This window comes from Gadus macrocephalus, chromosome 16, assembly GCF_031168955.1.
Source record: "Gadus macrocephalus chromosome 16, ASM3116895v1".
Taxonomy (NCBI): domain Eukaryota; kingdom Metazoa; phylum Chordata; class Actinopteri; order Gadiformes; family Gadidae; genus Gadus; species Gadus macrocephalus.
The window spans coordinates 2,099,980-2,121,413 of NC_082397.1; the positions used below are offsets into that span (position 1 = coordinate 2,099,980).

The 21,434-nt window shown below is 42.6% G+C and overlaps 2 protein-coding genes and 2 long non-coding RNA genes across 8 annotated transcripts in view; 2 read left to right on the forward strand and 2 right to left on the reverse strand.

The window, feature by feature from the left end:
* Nucleotides 1–21,434, forward strand: part of LOC132475106 (uncharacterized) — a 444,510-nt gene that overhangs the window by 68,215 nt on the left and 354,861 nt on the right. The gene's annotated exons all lie outside the window — the stretch shown is intronic.
* LOC132475205 (uncharacterized) lies at nucleotides 2,738–3,587 on the reverse strand. Its single transcript, XR_009529834.1, has 2 exons — nucleotides 3,481–3,587; nucleotides 2,738–3,292 (listed from the first exon to the last, which is right to left on the reverse strand). It is a non-coding gene; the product is annotated as an uncharacterized LOC132475205 (long non-coding RNA).
* Nucleotides 6,018–14,378, reverse strand: LOC132474362 (uncharacterized). Of its 4 annotated transcripts, none has more exons than XM_060074999.1 (12): nucleotides 14,289–14,378; nucleotides 13,121–13,192; nucleotides 12,983–13,015; nucleotides 12,750–12,773; nucleotides 12,573–12,622; nucleotides 12,403–12,455; nucleotides 11,994–12,220; nucleotides 10,062–10,318; nucleotides 8,684–8,809; nucleotides 8,387–8,522; nucleotides 8,214–8,306; nucleotides 6,018–6,747 (listed from the first exon to the last, which is right to left on the reverse strand). In XM_060074999.1, exons 1-12 carry the CDS (start codon nucleotides 14,293–14,295, stop codon nucleotides 6,467–6,469), a joined length of 1,359 nt encoding a protein of 452 aa, XP_059930982.1. In that variant the 5' UTR covers nucleotides 14,296–14,378; the 3' UTR covers nucleotides 6,018–6,466. The 4 variants fall into 4 exon arrangements, with proteins under 4 accessions (XP_059930982.1, XP_059930981.1, XP_059930983.1 ...); XM_060074998.1 differs by having other exon boundaries at nucleotides 13,115–13,192; XM_060075000.1 differs by lacking the exon at nucleotides 14,289–14,378 and having other exon boundaries at nucleotides 12,750–12,823; nucleotides 13,115–13,183.
* Nucleotides 14,357–20,318, forward strand: LOC132474363 (uncharacterized). Of its 2 annotated transcripts, XR_009529646.1 has the most exons (4): nucleotides 14,357–14,460; nucleotides 15,503–15,560; nucleotides 15,796–15,853; nucleotides 19,519–20,318. It is a non-coding gene; the product is annotated as an uncharacterized LOC132474363 (long non-coding RNA). The 2 variants fall into 2 exon arrangements; XR_009529645.1 differs by having other exon boundaries at nucleotides 15,503–15,853.

Consider the following 21,434-nt stretch of genomic DNA (forward strand, 5'->3'; position numbering starts at 1 on the left):
GGCCCCACAGGGCCCTTCTGATGTCCAAACCAAGGAAGGACCATTATATCAGAGCAAATAGCACACTCCCCAGTGTGACCAAGAGAGGTCGCTGCAGACCCTTCCAAAATAAATCCCACAAACTCGCTGTGCAGAAAGTGTAACAACTTTCAAATGAAAGATCAACAAAGGAAAAATATGAATAACTATAAGAACAACAATAAAAAAAATATGAATTACTGTTGTCTAATGAATAAGTGATAGTCAAGTTACGATAAGTCCTGCAAATGAACCCATAGTTTTGTAGATTTGTACTGACAGTGAGTTGGTAAGGGTGCTCCTTATTAAAACAGAGAATCTCTTGGACCCACAACAATTTTCTTATAGGGCCAGGTGAGGGGTTGAGGATGCAACAATCGGATTAATCTGATACTGAAGCACAGAGTGAAGGTAGCAACACACATGCCAAAATTGTATTTGTTGCTTTGCAGCTTTGAACACTATTCAACCACACATTTCAGTTGATGAGTTGTTAAGAAATTTTAATTTAGCTTTCAGTTCAGTGGGGTGGATTTTGGATTTTTTTCGGACGAAACTCAGAGTGAGGGTAAATGGGGTACTCTCAGAGGAGATACTGTCCTCCACAGGGTCACCACAGGGCTGTGTCCTGTCCCCTCTATTATACATCCTATAAACGGATGACTTTCGCCGCTAGCACACAAACAGACATATTTAAAAATGTACAGATGATTCAGTTGTTGTCAGTCTTTTAAATGGAAAATCGTACAGTTTTCACACAGTTTCCCAAAAGCATCGTTGGTTACGAACGTCGTGAAAACGCTCGTAGCTAACGAGGACTCTAGGGGTACTCGTAGGATGCTAAGAGCATCGTTAGCCTACGAAAGCCTCAGTGGCGTCACCAGCGGACATTCCGTGTATTGGATGTGTTTTATTAAAACACATCCAATACCACGGAATGCCCAGCTGGCACAAATTCCCAACAACAATCGGTGGTTACGGCCGATATAACTCACATAGACTGCTGTTAGATTTAAACAGCAAAGATCCTCAGTTCAGATTAAATGTCCTTCCGTCCTGTATTTAACGTCTATCCCCTCACCGTCTGTGATTGTATGACTGGACTCACTTAACACACGTAACTCACTCTGTTTTGTGACCTTCCTGATACCATAACTCTATACATGGTGTTTTGGATATTAACATGTTGCTGCTTGTGTGGGCTTAATTAATAAGACAGTAGGCAGCAGGGCTGGACTGGGAGAACAAAACGGCCCGGGCATTTTTTGGCTCAGACCGGCCCACATAATTAGCGGAGCACATCTGCCATTAAATTGACATAACTTATGTCTTCTAAATGTACAAACGTTCTGGCCTAGTGGAAAAGGTGCACAATTTAACAAAAAAAACCTCTCTTTCAGGTACCAAAAAAACACCAGGAAATGTGCAGTGACTTCACACTCAATTGTTTATTTAAAATGAATCTATAAATTTGTCATGATAGCTGTCAGAAAACCTGGACGTTGAGAGAAGAGAGCCCCTGGCAGCTGCCGATGAACTGGCCTTATCTGCTCTCTTCAGTCCAATCAGCTCCTTGGACAGAGAGAGAGGGGGGGGGCACATACCCACTCTGATGTTAGGCACATACAACATCAGGGGCCGTATTCACAAAGGATCTTAGGGCTAAAAGTAGGTCCTAACTGGCGAATTTAGGAGTAACTCCTAAAAATAATGGGCGTGTCACTCTTAAATTTAGGACTCCTAACTTTTTTCACTAAGAGCAATTCACAAAGTATTTTAAGACTAAAAGTAGCACCTAAGTCTAGGAGAGCTTAAAAGTCCTCAAGAGGACTCCTAACTCAGTAAGACCTATTCACAAAGAATCTTAAAATGCCTGAGAGACGAAATGTTAGGGTATTCAACTTATTGTGGAGTTAATGCGCGATGCAATAACATCCCCGACTAACAGGAATAATCCGATTAGTCCCGAAATAAAATGTTATAAAAATTATAAATTATAAAAAATAAAATATAACTTATAAAAAATAAAAATAATTGCGCCATCAAAAGACGAGGACGTGTTCGTCAATAGGAAGAAAGTGCATTCCATCAACACGCAGGTTGTTTTTGATGCAAATTGATGCAAAATTTTAACATAGCCTACTGGATGTTGTTGCAAAGTGGCCTGGATCTTCAGCTACCCATGATTCGCGCATTTTAATGGTGAGCGGTCTGAGGCAGCTTTTTGAGATGTACCAGTTGGGTGACAGTGACTATCCATGCAAGACGTGGCTCTAGACACCCGTCCCTACCTCAATCCACAACCGGGAGCACAGTTAAAGTGTAACATGTAAGTGATTACGCAGATTACGCTTAGTCCTATGCGTAAAACACATCGTATTGGCTCTTTGCGAGCACACAAACATACACGAAATGTTGTGGAGAGAGGAATTGGGCAGATGAAACGTCGGTTTCATGTCCTCCACGGCGAAATACGCCTCACCCCAGAGAGGGCAAGCACAGTAATCACTGTATGTGCCATTCTACACAACCTCTGCAAGCGGAGGAACATTCCACAGCCAGACGATGATGATGATGATGATGATGATGATGATGATGATGATGGCGATCAACATTACAAGGAATTTGGCCGTGTGGAACCGAGTGGACAGGCATTTAGGGATCACTTTGAAAACACATTTTAGGTAAACACCTTGGCACAAATCAGTCAACACTTGGGTAGTTCGTAACATTTATTTTCTTTTAGATTTTACGTATTTTTATTGTTTGCTTTCTCTCTCTCTTGAACGTGCAGGCTACAACGTCATTATCGTGGTCTGCACAAAATTGTCATCATGCGTGTATTCTGCTAACTGCACTATAACTACTTAATAGGGATTCATTTCTAGCCTGGGCTATTTCCTTGTTTTTCGGTGATTCAGTGGGCTCGTCTGAACAACCAATCACCGAACTGACCGCTTCTAAACTCGTGCACGAGAATTGACGTAATCCATAGCAACGGCGCGTCACTCTTAGTTCACTCTTTGTGATTTATCCTTAGTAAGAGTAGGTCTCAGCGGCTTTGTGAATAACTTTTAAGAAAAAACTCCTACGTAAAATGTTTTAGCGCGAGTTAGGAGCACTCCTAGCGGTAAGATAAAATGCTTTGTGAATACGGCCCCAGATTTGTAACACTTTTATGTTGTGGTAATGTGTATATGTTTATATGTTTACTCACTTGGTGCATAGCCTTGTCTGTCTACACCGACTACAGTCCATCAAACACTCATGAAACCTACACACACACACACACACACACACACACACACACACACACACACACACACACACACACACACACACACAGATAGAGAAGAGGAGGGGGTTGCATGCACACTTTGATGTTAAGCACATACAAGCTCATAAAAAATCTGGTTTGCAACACGTTTATTATGTTCTGGTGAGGTGTAAATGTTTACTCACTTGGTGAATAGCTGACTTCACCGGAACCAACGCTCACAAACCCCGTCAATCCAGTAAGAACTATGTACATGTGAAGCCCTAGAGGGACAGGATTTCATAAAGAGGAAGACACAGAGAAGTGAGACTTGAATACATTACATGTGTGTGTGTGTGTGTGTGTGTGTGTGTGTGTGTGTGTGTGTGTGCTTGTGTGCGTTTGTGTTTGAATCAGATTGAGTTTGCAAAAAAGTTTGCAGTGTAGCACGGTCTGGACGGCAAAAGTAGTCAACATCTGCCTCAACAGTCTGGCTTGACTAGAAAAGAACAGAGGGATCAATTATTAATTACAAATAATACAATACTTAAACTAAATATCCAAATGTATATTTATTTGTAGTAACATTAATGCTTAAATGTCATATTTTATTTGGAAATATCCAAATAAGTTATACTGTATTCATCTCCATTAAGTCATTTTAATATCTTTAAATTACCCATATTAAGAACACTGTAGGATATCTCCAAAATATGCCAAGTTTTAAAAATGCAATTTTATAGACTAGGCCTACTCCCCATTTAGCTTTTTTGTTGCTCTCGCTTTTACTTTCCAACGACTATTATTACAGCATTCCACCCACTGTGAACGGCGTCGGCGTGTATCGTGGGGCTATGCTGTGTGCTTGCTTATCCGTCAGGCATGATAGCGTGTAGCATTTTCATTAGCATATTAGCATAGCCGTTTGTCACAACTATTACGCATCATTTTCATATCGCTGCGGCTGGCTAAATTCAAATCCATCATCTAAACGTATTATCCTTATTTTATGTTAATAGCTGCTTACCTGGTGCACCGGCAGCGGCTCACTCAGTCCATGACCCTCGGGTTCGGACTCCTCATCTCCTCCTCCCTGTTAATCTTCCACCATCTGTGCTGTCTCCATGGGTGGATCGCTACAGCTAGCCCCCTCGCCCTGTCCACTGGTGCTGGTGGTGCTTGATTCACCTGAGGTGGAGGGGGCTCCCGAAGCACCTCCACTGAACATGTCAGTTATTTTAGCACATTTTCCGGCGTCTGCGGCTAGATTTTTTAGCCTTTTGGCCCTGAGCTTTTCAGCTCCACCTTTAAGTTTACGCTTTGGTTTGTCCATTGCCGTCTTCCACTCTCGCAAACTCGCGCATAGCTAAATACAGGGAAGAGGTGGGCCGTAATAATTGGTTCTGCCTCAGATGGCGCACTTGTGCACTTGACTTCAGCAGGCACCGTTTCAGTGCGTATGGCGGCGGATTGGTTACCCACCGAATAGTGCCAAAGTGACATCTGAGACACAAATTTAGTACCTCCCCCCCCCCCCACATGCATGGGCCGAGGGCCGTCAACATGACATCGTGGGCCGCCGGTCAGTTTTTTTTTTTTTTTTAAACGGGGGAGGCCATCGGCCCTCGAGGGAACTCGGCCCACCGGGAAAATGCCCGGTATGCCAGATTGCCAGTCCAGCCCTGGTAGGCAGCCCATTTCTGATGTAACTTTCAATGTATCGACTTTGGACAAAAGCGATACCCCTATGATACAAAACAGTATTATGGTGTGTCTGAGATGCCTCGTACTACACCACCTGTACGAGCTGCAAAGTGTGGGATCTCTTTAGGAAGTGTCTGCAGCGACCTCTCTTGGTCACACTGGGAAATGTGCTATTTGCGCTGATATAATGGTTCTTCCTTTTTTTGGACGTATAAAAGGGTCGGGTCCTGTAGGATTCATTAATGAACCAATCAAATTCAAATTGCTTTATCTGCATTCCGATATGCCATTCCAACTCTGACTCATAAGAGCTCTCTGACTCTATTCTTCAGATTGAAGAATGGCTGAATTGGGGCCAGGCTGTACCGAGAGAACCGACCCACCGAATGAGGTACTCACACTGCAGCAGAAGAGGCCCTGGTCAGCTCTATGTCCTTTAGATGCTGTTCTCCACCTGTCCCCCGGATGTCCTCTGACTCATCCCCTTCAAAGATCCTGCCACTCCCATCTGAGATCGCTTCATTCCCCTCCCCTTCCTTTCTTCCATCTTCCCAACTGCCCCTCAATGTCTCCTCATATATAGGCTACCATGTTAACTTCATTTGTTCCCTTGTTGGGTCGTTACATGCACCTTTGTCATTCTAGGTTTCTAGCCGTTAATCTTCTCTGTGCCATTTCATGGACCTATGGTCCGAGTTTTCTTTATTCTCATTCATTCCTTGAATTATAGAATAATGGAGTTTTATTAATGTGCTTGTACCAGTGCTTGTCGGAGGAGCCCAAAAGTAGACACCTAGGTGGTTTGTAGTATTGGACGCAGGGTGGTGGTGTTGTTAAAATCCGGTTAATTGCAAAATGATGATAATGAACATGACAAGGGGGCTCTCCTGTCCTGCGGTGGTAGTTTGCGTGTTGAAGGCTGGTTTAACCTGTTGCACATTGATTATTCAGTGATTCAATTGTTACTAAAGTGTATTGATATTAAATGTGTTGCATTATCGTGTATATAAATATGTCAAACAAATGAAGCAAGAAAGCATATGTTTGACCATTTTATTTTGCCCCGAACAGAGGTCTGAACATTCCTGTGTCAGGCTAATGTTATGGTTAGAACCCTGCAAGTTGGATTTTGGTCATATCCATGATAACATATAAAAAATATATAAAATATAAAAAATAAAACTGATATGAAAATGTAAAAAATGCAACCTGAATAAAATTCAGTGGATTATTAAAAATGTCAAGAGAAGCAAAAATGTATTCTTTCTTTGGCATAATGTCAACTTTGTTTACAAACTCCATGATCACAACAATACTAACATTATTATAATATAATGTAACAAAATTCTTATCTATACTTGGATATAGGAGGTAACTGAGGGGAACAGCTTAGTACACATGTAGTAGCCCAGGAAGGAGGATCTATTCTGAACATGACAGCATCATTTACTTTTTCAGCTTGTCTTGTCAAAAAAAGTTTCTTTAAAATTACTTCAATGAAGGAGAAGAGATCAGGCCCAATGTGATGCATAATTCAGGATCCCTCTCCTTCATACTATCAATCATTATCTGACTTGCTTTCTCCCCTTTCCCCATCACCATGTCGATCAGACAACGTGCTTGGTCTGCTCTGATCTTGTGGTTCTCCATCACAGTGTCCTTGTCCTCAGTACTGAACACCTTCTGCTGCCAAAGGTCATCCAGGAGACCTTTGATAACTGAGATTGAAACTCTTTGCACACATTCAGAACGGATCCTTTGAAGCTCCCCTGGAATCAAAAGGCAATGTTAAATTCAGATTCAGATTCAGATTCAGATTCAGTTTTATTGGCCAGGTTTGCGAACAAACAAGGAATTACGTATAATGTATCAATAGATACTCTGAATACCTAATGACAGCGTGCAATCACGGTAGTTGATTAATTCAACTTCTTTATTGGGGTAAATATAAAACCGTTTTTCACCCCCACTTGGTCACACAAAACCAAAAAATTAATTGACGATGACCCTGATCGTACATTTAAATATTGTTCGTCCCTTGTGCATTGTTAAGATAAACACAGCTTACCTCCAATAGTTTATATTAATGTGGCTTTGCGCTGATTCAATTTACTTAATTATCCTACTATCTGATTGGAAGACCAACTAGAACTGCAAGCAGTTATGCAGGGGTCCAAGAAGTGTGCATTTCGCCGGCACAACGCGAAGCATGTGTTCAAAACACGGCGTGTGACAAAAGATGCAGCTGACTCCAGTGAATCTGTGGATATAAAGGTTTTGACTGTGGGAGGTTCGGTGTGGGAGTTATAGCCCAAAACGCGTTTTCAGAACATTCCATTGGCAAATTAGGAGACACACAATGTCGTAGTTTTTTTGGCGCCGCCTTGTGGCGAAATTTTCCGAAGACAATTTTCCTTTTCCAAATAACTCCCGCCAACATTAATAATTCTTGGCCATATTTTTTATATAGACTCGGGTTTGCCCCTTGATGGTTTCCTCATAGTTTGAAGAACATTCCTTTGGCCAATTAGAAGATATACAATTTCCTCTTTTATTGCGCCCCCTAAAGGCGTAATTTTCCAAAATTTTTATCGAACGTCTTCATGGTTAGCACCAACATCTGTGTAACATTTGGACTCGATCCGATGTGTAGTTTTGGATTTTTTTGGATTTTGGATTTTTCACGTCTAATTTAGCTAATAAACCAATATTCAAAACGCTACCGTTTCGTCGTCGAAGGTCGGATCAAAAAAGTGTCTATGATTTATTTGCGTGTGCGTCTGAAGATGTTGTGTGCAAAGTTTGGTGTTGATTGGTCAAGAAATGTGGGAGGAGTAGCGAAAAAACAGTTTTGCGGTTTTCGCGAAAAAAAATTATAGACGCAAATGGGCGTGGCCTATGCCAAAAGATGCAGCAGACTCCAGTGAATATGTGGGTACAAGTTTTTGACTGTGGGAGGTTCAGTGTGGGAGTTATACCCCCAAACGCGTATTCCTTGGTATAGCGCCACCTAGTGACCGGCGTGTCTGGATTTTGTCGTCTGCTTAGTCCGAACAGATCTGGATCTAGTCATGCAATTCGCGTGTCGCCACCATTTACGGTTTGGGCTGTGGTCCCACTTTTAGGGAGGTACACATAATAATAAAAAAAATCCTTACAAAAACAATAGGGATCCAACCTGTTGGCTTGGACCCCTAATGATCCAAAGAACACAGCATCACAAAGAAAAGTGTACCTTCCGGTCTGGTGTTTGCCACTTGGGTCTTCTTGAAAGGTAATAACCTACGTCTTGGTTTTACAATTGGTTTCTTCTTGAATTTCCAATCCTCTAGAATTTGTCACAGAAAAGAGCATCAGAGTCTCACCATGCAAACCACAAAAACAATTCCAGTTGTGTCCATCGGTTACCTTTTCTGATTGTAGCAGACCACAAAGGCTCATCACAGTCAGAGTCCTTCAGAAACAATTCGAAAGGAGGACGCTCACCGAAGCGTACTTCAAAAAATCCCTTAGACGCTAACAATTTATTAACAAATTCTAGTTTCTGTACACAGACACACACACACACACACACATACACACAGACACACACACACACAAAGTTAGATATTTATCAATTATCTTTCTGTTTGAATATTAAATGACAACTTTTCATTGCAGGTTAAGGCACATGTGAATGAGAATAAAAAGGTTCACAATACATACCGGGGGTTCAATTTGCCCTTTTGGCTTGCTTGTGAGGCAGTGGAACTTTTCTCCCAGCCTACAGGCGGCCGATTTGTACATCTTGATCAATATCTTATGAGAAGAGAGCACCTGTTCTTCAATAGCCTGCACACACAGGAACAAGATGTGAAGGAAAAAATTAGTAAGAGGATGGTATTTTTGTCTTTAACCCTGCGTTCACACCAAAAGATGCATTTGCTGCCCGAACGCACTGCCGCCGAAGTTTTGCGGCGCGTCAAAAATTTTGCAGCGCGGCAAAGGTTTTGCTGCGCCGCAGTTTTGATGCGCGGCAAGTTTTTCCCGCGGTGCTTCTGAATTCATTCACAACCATGGCCGACATTACGTGCATTGCCTGTCTTTACCTGTTGTGGAAGAGGGAGGGACGTCGAAATGCCCGTCGTTTATGGGTTCATGAGACCATTCGGAGCCCTACAGAGCTCGGTGAATTTCACCGTCTTCTGCAGGAGCTCCGTCTGGATGGCCAACGCTTCCAGCGCTATTTGAGGCTGACTCCAGCCCAGTTTGATGACCTGCTAGCTATCGGTGTTAGGATCTCTCGGTTGGACATTTATCCTTATATATATATATATATGTATTGGACACTTATAACTGGCCACGGTGGTGTTGAAGATCACCGTGTATGCGGAGACTGCAATTATTATCTTCTCCTCCGTTTAAGTAACACTGATTGGCTGTCACTCAGTGGCAACGCCTCAGTGGCAACGCTGTTGAACGCTGATTGGCTGTCATCACGCGTTTGCTGCCGAAAAGTTGAAATATTTCAACTCGAGCAGCATTTGACGCGCCGCAAAATACGTGAACGCACCCGCCGCCCGTGCCCGCTGCCGGGCACGCCGCGCTGCAAATCAGATTTTGACGCGCCGCAAATCAAATTTTGCTGCCCGTTTTCTCGGCAGCAACTGCTGCGGCAGCAAAGCAGCAACGCGTCTCTACATTCACTTTGAATGGGATCGTGACGCGCGTCAACTTTTTGCATCTTTTGGTGTGAACGCAGGGTTATAAATAACATTTATTCTTATTATTATGTGAGGTGTGGGTTATTTTCAAGATAGCAGATCAAAGAAACAGAAAGACAGATGCACCATCAAGGATGTTACACTGAGTTACCTAGCCTAGCGCAGTTTCACTTAGTGCCTTCTAGGCTAGCCTAGTCCAGCCTAGTCTCTCCCAGTTTAGCCTATAGCCAAGTTAGCCAAGTTTATCCCAGCTTGGTCTAGCACAGTTTAGCTCATTTTACCATAGCCCAGTTTAGTGTAGTCTGTCCGTTTATCCTGTTTATCAACACACAGGGACTCTCGTCCCATTACTGACTTGTTGGTCCGTTTTGCTTCATCACCTGGATCTCAGAGCCGTCGTTCGAGGCCAAAAACACGTGGAAGATCGATATCTTTTTTTTGGATTTGATCCGCTCCTTGTAAATCAGCACCAACGCGTGGTGCTTCACCTGCAGACTGCTCGGAATGATGAGACCCACAGGAGAAAGCGAGGACACGCGCCATTTAACATGGCTTGCCGTGAAGTCCACCGTCGACTCAATGTTGGCATGGCGATCCTTTACATGCAGAACACTGAAGCTCAGCTCATGCTCAGGTTCTGTGGAAAAGTTACATCACATTATATGAGCCCGTTGGGAAATTATAATCGCCAGTATATACATAGAATCATAAGTCTGGAGAAATACATGTTGTTACAAGTTGTTCTAGAGATGATTTTCTAATCCAGATTACGTTTTAAAAATAAGCAGGGATCTTGCAAAATGTGAAAACAAGGGGAAAACTAGACTGGGAGCCTTGTGATGGAACGCCCTCCCAAAGTTCCATGATAATAAATAAATATTAGAAAGATGACATTACTTTGCCTATTTCGTATATTTTTAACATTCAATTCAACAAAAACATTTTTCATTAAAAACTACAAACCAAATATCGAGTATCAAAAGTTAATGCGAGCTGCATGAGTCAGCCCAATTTGAAATCAAAGAAATTACCAGAATGGTTGGTCAACAAAACACTGCCAAAGCTGCCATGCACACAGAGATTCATAGGGCCCTATTTTACGATCTGAAACGCAAGTGAGAAGCGCGAAACGGAACTAGCTTTGTGGGCGGATCTCTGGCGCTGTTGCTATTATACCGGCGGATAAATGACTCTTGTGCCCGACGCAAATCTAAAATGAGTTGGTCTGAATACCCGTAGGTGTGTTTTGGGCGTAAGAACAATGAGAGTGCCATCTCCTATCCCCTTTAAGAGCCATGAGCACATTTTAACCTGACGAGTTGATATTTTGACAGAGTGTTTGCAGTCTCCGATGAGACAGATGCATGACATAAGGGCACATTATGGCCAATTAATATGGCCTAATTCATACATGGATACCGTTTTTTTCTACAACTTCAGAAATACTGAGTCGTCATGTACATTTTGGCAAAGAAAACTTAATACACATATGAAAAGCGGCCCTGTGGGTGTATTTAATGATATGCGGCAATACATTAACACACATCGTTTCTTCGTATTTTATACATTATCGTTATCGACTCTTGTTCATAATATGCATGTGTCCCCCCGTTAACTTACATTGCCATTGCCACTGTATTATGCATTACGTGTTTAAACAGATGGGTGCACACACCCGCATTCATTCACTCTTTTAAACACTCACTCGCGGTAAAACGATGTTTTCTATCGATCAAATACTCATCAATCCTAAAAGCATTTACCCTAAAACAAGATTTTGTTTTGGAAGGCTGGGATATAGCCTACTTTGCTCCAGTTTATTATTGTTATTATTATTATTTTAACGCATGGCATAGCCTACTACAGTGTTCATTCATGCACCCCCTACGGATTTTTTTTTTTTCAACAATCATCATAATATTTCAATCAGGCAAATCGTTTGCATGTTTTTGCTGTGTATAGCCTACTGGTGTGTAAGCTTATGTTGCAGTTCCAACCTGCCAAGGTACGTCAAAATAGCAACACCAACTAGGCTATCCGCTAGTGCACTTAGACCAGGTATTTTTTGGTTAGTTGTGCAATTGTTTTATCGACCTGTAAGATAGCACCATGTATCATTTGTGCCAGAACACCCCTCTGCTTTTCGCCGACACGCCTCTCGGGGAGCAAGTTTAGTGGCGCAGGTTTGCTGCAGGGGGAAAATCGGCCTTGCGCTGGGTGCAAACTAGCAACGATGCATGCATCAGTGTAGAAAGTAAATTGCGCTGGGTGCAAAATACGGCCCTAATTCAACAGTCACAGTGTGTTCTTACCAGCAAGGCACAGAGAGTGGGGGAAATGGATAAACTTGAGCACAGATGGATCCTTGTTGACCACATCCACATTCCAAATCGATCCAGCAGGTCTCCAGGAGTCTTGGAGGAACTCAGAGAATTGGAACCAGGACAGGACCGAGTAGCGGACCAGAGCCTGCTCCGACACTTCAAACACCAGACCTGTAGCCGAACACTCATAGGTCCCTTTGCCTTTCAGCTGTACCCTAACACACACACACACACACACACACACACACACACACACACACACACACACACACACACACACACACACACACACACACACACACACACACACACACACACACACACATTAAAACAGAATATGTTTATGGTTGTGATGAATATATTATTCTGATTATTCTGAGGACCGAATGTCACTCACTGGAAGCTCCACTTAGAAATCTTGCTTGGGGTAATCTTCAAATACTCAGAACTCTGTAAAAAAGAAAAAGCAGAAGCCAACAACAATAAAGATCAATACAACTTATTGGTTTAACTTTAAGGTAATTTATGTAATGTAAATGTGAAGGTATGTATTTTGTTTAAATTCACCTGCTGAGCTGTTTTACATTTTTCACAACGTGACTTGAAGTGCATCTCCTCTGTCAGGATAAATAATTACTGTCAGTAACAAAACCGACAGCATGTCCAGTGTAAGAGTAATGTGTACATTAAGCCCTCCGATAACAGTCGGCCTCATGATACACTGGCAGGCAGCATGCTGCTCACCTTCATCAACCTCAGCACTGGCAACTGGAAAAAAGACAAAGCAGAAGGGAGGGTGAGATGGAGGAATGGTAAATCTGCAACCAGACACAATTCTGCAGTTAGCAGTGATACGTTTTGTACAGAAGCATCCCTATGAACCTTATAGACACACACACAACAGAATGAAACACTTCTGTTGTCTGATCACCTAGTCATTGTGACTCAAAGCTCAATGGAAGAGTGTAACTGCTCACCCTTATTATCTTCATCAAACTCAGCACTGGAGTCTGGCAAAAAGACAAAACAAGAAGGGAGGGTGAGAGGGAGGGAGGGAGAAGCCTGGAGGTATAGCGTGAGAAAATAACCAGAAGAACCAGAACTCTTACCAGAACCAGAATCAGAATCAGAATCAGAAGCGACCTTCTCTTCAAGCCAGCGCACATTGGGCCACATGAGCGCTGTGGCTTTTGTGAGAAAGAGAGAGTAAGAGAAAGAGAGGACAGGTTTTGTCATGCACTACACAGCATTCCCTGCATCTGGTCATTGAGTGTGTGTGTCTGTAAGAATTGTTATACTCCAATAAACGATTGTTAACATAAACATTTAACAGTTTTTCTCTAGTCTGGTGCTGTAGCATGATCTTGTATCATGTATTTTGCTTCTACTTTATAGACATGTTACGTACATTTTTACTTCTTTTTACTCAGCAAAATACTGAAATTGAAAAGCTGAAAACTAGGGATTTCTCAACCTGGAGCTTATTTTCCGATTATTTTGGGACTAATTAAATACGGCCAGCGTTACTTATCAAATGTTTATTGTGTGTTTGTGTGGTGTATCAACTCCCGTTCGGCCTGGCTTTAAAGGCACTTTTTTAATCTATCAATCCCAACATCTATAAATGTATCTTCTTTTGCAGACAAATATTTGCATACAATCATTTATTTAAAGTAGGCCTATAGTAGAAGACCTTTGTGGAGATTCTAAGAGCATTGCTGTGCTCGGTTCTACAACAGGTAGGGGTACCTCCCTTCCTACTGTAGACCATCTCTGTTGTGCAGAACAATATGCAGGAAACGTGAGTCCACTCGATACAGACGGACTAGGCCTACTGAACGCAGCCAGAATAGTCGACTTATATCACAATAGGCCTATGGTTATTAATTATACATTATATTTTAAATAGACCTATACACAACAAACCCCCTTTATAGTGTTGTGGAATTGGACAAGTCAGGAAACAGTTCAGTGTGAAAGTGAGTGAACTCCTGGTTCCACAGACAGTTAAGAGATAAACATCAACTACTTGAGTCACACCAGGAGTCTACAGAACACAAGGACACCGGATCTGAACTCAGTCCACATTTAGTAATGTTACAATAGTACGGACCGACCTCTACATTAGCCTAGGCCCTACAACTAAACCCTGCACACCGCACTGATCGATCGCAAACTTCTAAAAAACGTTGCGTATATCATGTCATAAAGTAGCCTTATAAAAGGTAGGCTACACCACAATGTAACAAAGTCCAATGGTAGTTGGAGATAAACTCGGCTTACCTTCCATGGTTTCCAGTAAACGTAGGCTACGTGACTATTTCAGATGCGATATCTACTTTCGTTTTCACCCCTACTTCCGCTGTGTTTCAGGCTTTCCATCAGTACCGGTTTCTTTTCCATGACTTTATTTGTGCACAACGGGTTCATAATAAAAGGGGTGATACAACTATAGGTAAGATATGACCTTCTATGCCTGACAACGTCACATCCAATTTGAGGGCAAGAGGAACCCGTTTACTTCAAGGGCTCTAAAGTCAAGGGCCAGTGCCAGTGCCAGTGCCAGTGCCAGTGCCAGTGCCAGTGCCAGTGCCAGTGCCAGTGCCAGTGCCAGTGCCAGTGCCCCCATAAAACTGAGCTCGTACCCTCCAGTGGCCCCCCTTCCAAACGTTTTTTTTCTTTTTACCTCCGTCCGGACGGGGTCGATTGCTTGTGATGGTGGGGCACTGACGCAGAAGGTGGAACTTGTATTTTATAATATATCATACTGAGTGGTTTGATGTCAGTGAAGGAAACCCAAAATGTTGTAATATTGTCAGTTGCTTTAGCCAATGAAACATTTCAAACGTATAATATTGACAATTGCTGTAACTGAAGGTAACCCTTAATACTATGCTACTGAAATAAATGCTGTAACGGGAAAAAGACAATTATTGTATATTGTGTGTGGAGTCCAATTCCTCCACTGAAAAGGATGGAAAGTACTTACAACTCTCTGAGTTAGCGATCTATCTCTTCTCTACTTGTTGTGTTGCGCGAATGCTGCTGAGGGAGTTAGCATATTTGATTGATTCGCTGAATTGTCCAATCATGTGGTGATAACAAAAAAGAAAAGCGATACCATTGGCCTGGGGCGCACACTGGTGCGACCCGAGGGCGAATTTTCTTGCGCCAATGAAAAGCTGTCTCTGTTTGATAGACAGCAAAAAGTTAGCGAGCTTTCATTGACTTCAACGCGGCCGGCGCCCCTGACATGGAGGAGGGCTTTATTTCGAATGACCAATATCTAGCCTAGCCCAAATCATTGACGTTCAGACACATTTAAATAATAGTTGATTAATAGTTGGCAGATATATTCAAGTGAATATTTCACGGAGGGGCGACGTCCTAGCGCCCTCTATTGACCCACAGCCACTGCCAAAATCTTGTATTGTTCGTGATAGTTCCTAGGTATTGGGAGATTTATTTGTTGTGTAACTGCGCCCTCTATTGGATAGTGGTGGATATACGCTGGATTTTCCCGCTCCTTTCTTGCATTCCACTGGATTCAGAGAGGTACGTGTCCACAGCAGTGCAATGTGAACTTGAAATATACCTGTTCTAACTTTAATTTTAGTGTATATGGTAACTTGTAAATGTATTTCAAGATGAGTGGACTTAAATTTAGTCATTGTCGAGAACATTTATGTTCTGTGATCTTAGTTGTTAGCTAACCTCGTGGTTTACGCTCGCCATTCTATCTTCGTGTAGTATAGCCCAAATGTTTCAGTTGTCCTTTTTCTTATGTTAGGCTGGTTCCTTCCGTGAAGATAGAGTACTGAATCTTTGCTCTCGTTGAACGTGTACAGGTATGTAGCCTACTCCCAATACCAGGTTTAGAATGTGTTAATTAAAACGTTTTCTTGTATTTTATTTTCGAATATTTTAAATACTATTAGTGCTCGTTTTGCATTCCACTGGATTGAGAGAGGCTGGTTCATTCCGTGAAGATAGAGTCCTGGGGCCTCATTACAGAAAAAATCCTAACTTCTCATCCTAATTTAAGTTAGGTACTCAAAGATAGGAAAACTCCTAACTTCCTATTACAGAAGCAGTTCCTAACCTGTTGGCCGTTTCCTATCTTATCTTTAGCCACCTATCTTATCTTAACTTAGGTGATCCTAACTGTTCTTTCAATCCGATTTTTCGATCGGCAATCGTCAGGTGATGTCTGGTTCTGCACATAATGCGCACGAGATTGATATAAGGCTTAATAATAACGGCAATAATAACGGCAAGCTTCTTCTAGCAGTGGTACGGTCATGGCGGGGATTGCTACGGAAAACAAGAAGAGGAGGGGTTTTAACTTTACAAACGACGAGATGGAGGCATTAGTTCAGGCGGTGGACGAAAGGAAAAGTATTTTATTCGGCAAATTTTCCCCAAATGTTACGTCGCGGATCAAAGCAAACAAATGGCAAGAGGTGTCGGACGCTGTCTCAGCGGTTTGTGGGGTACTGAGGACGGTGGACGGTGTAAAGAAAAAGTGGTCGACCATAGCGAGTGACGCCAAGACCAGAGGGACGCTACAGAAGAGGGACCAGGCAAAGACGGGGGCTGGTATGCCAGAAGTGAAGCCTATAACCATGCTAGAGGAGAAGATCCTGGCCACCATGGGTCAAGTTTACACCCAAGGTAAGTTCAGCTCAACGCTTCTATCTATCTAGTTTAGCAACCGCGGATTATGTTTAAATTTGACTTCACCAATACATAAGGCAAGAACGCTGGTGCGAAGGTTAGATTTTGGCAAACCTAACGAGTGGACCACAGATTCACAGAATTTGTATAAACTAGTGTCAGTGTCCACATTTTGGGGGCGGTGTACTGCTAGTGCTACGGTGTAGCAACTAACGGTTAATCTAAAATGTACAACTAGACGCGCTATCGATAAGTGATTTTGAGGAGTGGCTCCATAGTAACCCTAACTAGAATAGGGCGACCAGACGTCCCCGATTTTAATTGCCTGTCCCATTGGATATTTCAATCACATTAATATCCAAACTGGAATGTCCCCGGTGTTTCTGCCTCATCGGGACCATGGCCTCGTTTTGATTTCTGACGTCTCACTTCAAACTAGAAGCTATATAGACAAAGATAGTTGTTGAACTACAAAATACAGAATATGGACCAGTAAACAGCAAAAGAAAAGCCAACCCCCCCTAACATGAAATCATTTGTGTGTAGGCATTTCAACCGGCACAGAGGTTGGCCTGCCTGAGGAGATCCTTGAGAACGTCAGTGCCGAGGTGTCTGATTCAACTGAGGTCATACTGACGTTGATGGAAGCAGAGTGTGACAGCAGGACTCTGCCAACAGCAATAATTATCCCATCACCTGGCAAGTTGATGCTCACTGTTTAAATAAATATGAGGTGCATTTTTACAACGACGCTGTCTCAACTGTAGCTACTCCATTTATGAACAGTTGAGGTTTATAATAGGAAGGCTACTGTTCAAGGAAAATTGTCTTGATTCACAGTTTAAATTCTTCTTTACAGCTAAAAAGAAGAAACACATTAGCCTACAAGAGGAGCTTCTGGAGTTGGAGAAGAAGAAGCTGTTGGTGATGCGAGAGACACTAAATGTTGAGAAGGAGAGACTGAAATTGGATAAAGAAAAATTTGAATTCATGAAGCAGTATTTTATTTACAACGGGAACAATATTGTGAATTTATTTGAACAATGAAATGAAATAATTTGTACACTTATTTAAATTTGATTGAGTTAAACTGTTAATTTATTTTTTATATTGTTGAATTAAATATTTTACATCAAATTCGTATGTTTTCTTTTTAATTATCTTATCTAAAATAATGTGCAATCAGGTGTTTTCTGGCAGTTCTACCAGTCTGTGCACCATCATGTATGCCATCATGGCCTTCCTCCTCATCTTCAACCATGGCCGGGACGTCCTCAGGGTCCGGGAGATTAGCAATCCTGCATATGTTGTGCAACACAGCAGTGGCCTTCACGAACATCACTGCTCTCTCCGGGGAATATTGAAGATATCCCCCGCTCATATCATGGCATCTCCATCTACAACATCAAAAGTTAATCAGTTTGTTTGCTTACAATGCTTTACTTATCTCCTTTTTTGGTGTGATGTTATAGTCCATATTAATATTATTAAATCATTTTAAATAAATACATTTGCTACATTGCTTTTGAAGTATATAGTGTAACACTATCTTCTTAGGGGTTACGACACACTCCTTATCTACGCTATTGAATGCACCAAAGCAGTATATGTCTCACCTTCCTTTCCATATACCATATAGCCTCTCCTGACGGCTACGGCACCTTTTGTGTGCCACATTGTACCTGCTCTCTGCCTCCGTTTGCTCGTTCATGACTGGTGTCATTAGGTAGGGTTTCAAGGGATATCCCGAGTCCCCCAAAAGCCATCCACTTCCCCTGCCCTCACTCAGGTGTGCATTGATATCACTGTAAATGCACATATTGAATATATAAATTTATTATTTGAGTGAAGCCTAATAATAAAGCAGGTAAAACAATTATTTATGTTAGTGTCTATGGGACCCACCTGGTGTTGAATATGAAAGAGTCGTGGGTGGATCCAGGCCACTTTGCCAACAAATGCCGTGTAACCATATTTTGGTCCCCTATGGCCTGAACATTGATGGCATGGTATCCCTTACGGCACACATAAGCCGGCTCAGTTGGGCCACTCGGAGCTTTGATGGGGAAAAGTGACCCATCTATAAGCCCAATTACCCCTGACATCCCACTCTGACTTAAAAAAGCCTCCTTAATCTAATGCAGCTCTTCTCCACGAGGAAACTGAATGTATTTCGTTGCAAGATTGCAGATGGCATTGGTGACCTCCCTGAGATTGCGTGAAATACATGGCTGTGAAACCGAAGACAGGCTTGCAACCTCAGTCTGGAAGTCCCCCTTGGCAAAAAAACGTAGAGCATTGGTTACCTGCACAACCACTGGCAAGGCTCCATGTCTCCTTGTAGGCCTCTCCAGAGCAGGACGTAATTCTTCCACCAAATTCAAAATTAACTGTCTTGGCAGGCGATAAAGGGATATTAAAATATGGTCCGGAAAATGTAACACGTCATTATGCGGTCTCAGTAGCCTTTCAGTCATCAAGTTTCTGTTGTCATGTTCGTCCTCGTCTTCATTGTCACACAGCAGACCCACTAGCAGTGCTGCTGCCATTTTTCTGTTATTTCAGTTACTGACAGTTATTTTGAACTTAGGACAGGGTGTATGGCCACCTAACTTAGGGAGCCTAACTTAAGAAATTCCTAACTTAGGATAGTTCTGTAATGGTTAAATTCCTATCTTAAAATAAGATAGGATTTCTTCCTAAGTTAAGTTAGGAAACCTCCTTCTGTAATATCAAAACCCCTAAATGCCTTCCTATCTCAAGATAGGATAGGATTTCAGAGTTAGGAAGTTTCTGTAATGAGGCCCCTGAATCTTTTCTCTCATTGAACTTACAGCCTACAGAATAAAGTGCCATAAAAGAACGTCAGCGTCCTGTCTTCAGTGCACTGGAACACAACGCAGTAGTCGGCGATATGCAGACCGCGCCGGCTACATTGGTGCCGTGACCCGGATCTCATCGCTTCAGATCATCGCCAGGGTTATCGCCGGAGGTTGCAGTAACGAGTAGGAACCTCTTCGGGACGTTGACAAGTACTTGGTCTACTGTTATTTAATGTGTAAATTGTAATTCTTAATTGCCTCTATCTCACCTAGTATAATTTTACATTGTGTTTTTCTTTTGCTTTCTCGATATTTGCGTTTGTTCCTTATTCATATATTATTACCATAGTCTAACACATGACAACCTTTGCAAAAATGACTGATGGTAAGGATGTGCAGAAACCTCTTAGTCGTGGGGAAGCTGTGCTGTTAAGCCTAGGTAGGGGTAGGCTGATGAGTAGGGTGGAGTGCACGCCGGTTAAAGGGGCTGGTGCACGAGGCAAACCTGTGCTCTCTTCCACACACTAACACACTGATGCACATTCCCCCGCACTGCATATGCGTAGATTAGGGGATGCTTCAGACATTGGTAGTGGTGTTAGCCCAGTGGCCCGCCCTGTATTCTCATACCCTCACACGCATACAGATGAACATTCTCCACGTCAGCCAGTGTCTAGTCCAGAGGCGCGTTCCTCAGACCTAGGGAACCTCATTACACAATTAGCATACGAGATAGGGGAGAACACTGCTAGCCAACTTAACAGATCTATGGGTAGCACAGATAGTCAGAAAACTCCCACATCTAGTCTGAATTCAGGACATTGACGGTCGGACTTGGAACATGACTGGAGTAACGTTAGTTATGAAGACAGATGTCAAAGAGCCACCGTACACCGTACTAGACAGACACACAGTGCATGAGTGGGAAGAAATGATGAGCGTCTACCTGAATAAGCGGGGTGTCCCCCCACAAGAGTGCTCCATGGAGATAATGTCAAGACTAATGGGAAAGGCCAGAGACATTGTTAAAGTTACTCTGCGCAGCATGCCATCGCTGTGGCCAGCTGAACACTCCAAGGCTGAATCTGAATACTCATACTTATTGTGGTAGTACGCCACAAATATAGCGCGTCCGAATGCTCTGTACGCATTGTGTAGTACGGAAAACGTTTCCGATGCGTACTACCGCCACAGTATACAATGGAGTTCACTACGCTATCCCACAATGCAACCGGAGTCTGGTAACGAACAAAGAAGAGATGGCTAACCCGACACCACCAGAAAGACGTTGTAGAAAGCGGCGAAAAAAAGAGACATTAAAAAAAAAAAGAGTAAAAAAGTAAAGTAAGTAATTAAGTAAAAAGAGAATTTTTTAATTTAATAGCAACGATGACAAGACAGAAAACAGGTAACTTATCAAGGTAATTTTGCCGGCATCTGAGGGGAGATACGTCATCTCCAAACATCCGGTGGAGGCTTTCTACGCATAGCTGTAGACCGTACTACACTGTCAAGTGTAGTACGATCAAGTAGTAGACACTGAACAGAAATAGTATGTACTAAGTATTCGGATTCAGCCCAAGCTTGTCTTTGATATCCTGAAACAACATTTCAGTGAGGTAACCTACTGCTCAATGCCTCTAGCAGATTTTCACACACCGTGTGTTTTTAACACACTTCCTCTGGCTGGAGAGAGTCTCATGGACTACTGGATACGCTTGAATAAGGCTCTGGATGTCGCAGATGGGTGTCTGAGCAGGCAGGGGCGAAACGTTGAGGACCCCTCTCATGAGGTCACGATGACGCTGGTGAAACACTGTCCTGACCCCGCTCCTGCAAGTGACCTAAAGTGCAAAATATCAGAGAAGTGGACAGCAAATGAGATTCAGGAACACCTCATCGAACATCAGAGAGAGGCCAGAACAATGTC

Bases quoted from the DNA above. Each gene is read 5' to 3' on its own strand.
- LOC132474362 (XM_060074998.1), bottom strand. The intron at 8,810-10,061 runs GTGATGAAGCAA...CTGTGTGTGCAG, and splicing joins ACGACGGCTCTGAGATCCAG to GCTATTGAAGAACAGGTGCT. The intron at 8,307-8,386 runs GTAACCGATGGA...GACAAATTCTAG, and splicing joins GTCTGCTACAATCAGAAAAG to AGGATTGGAAATTCAAGAAG.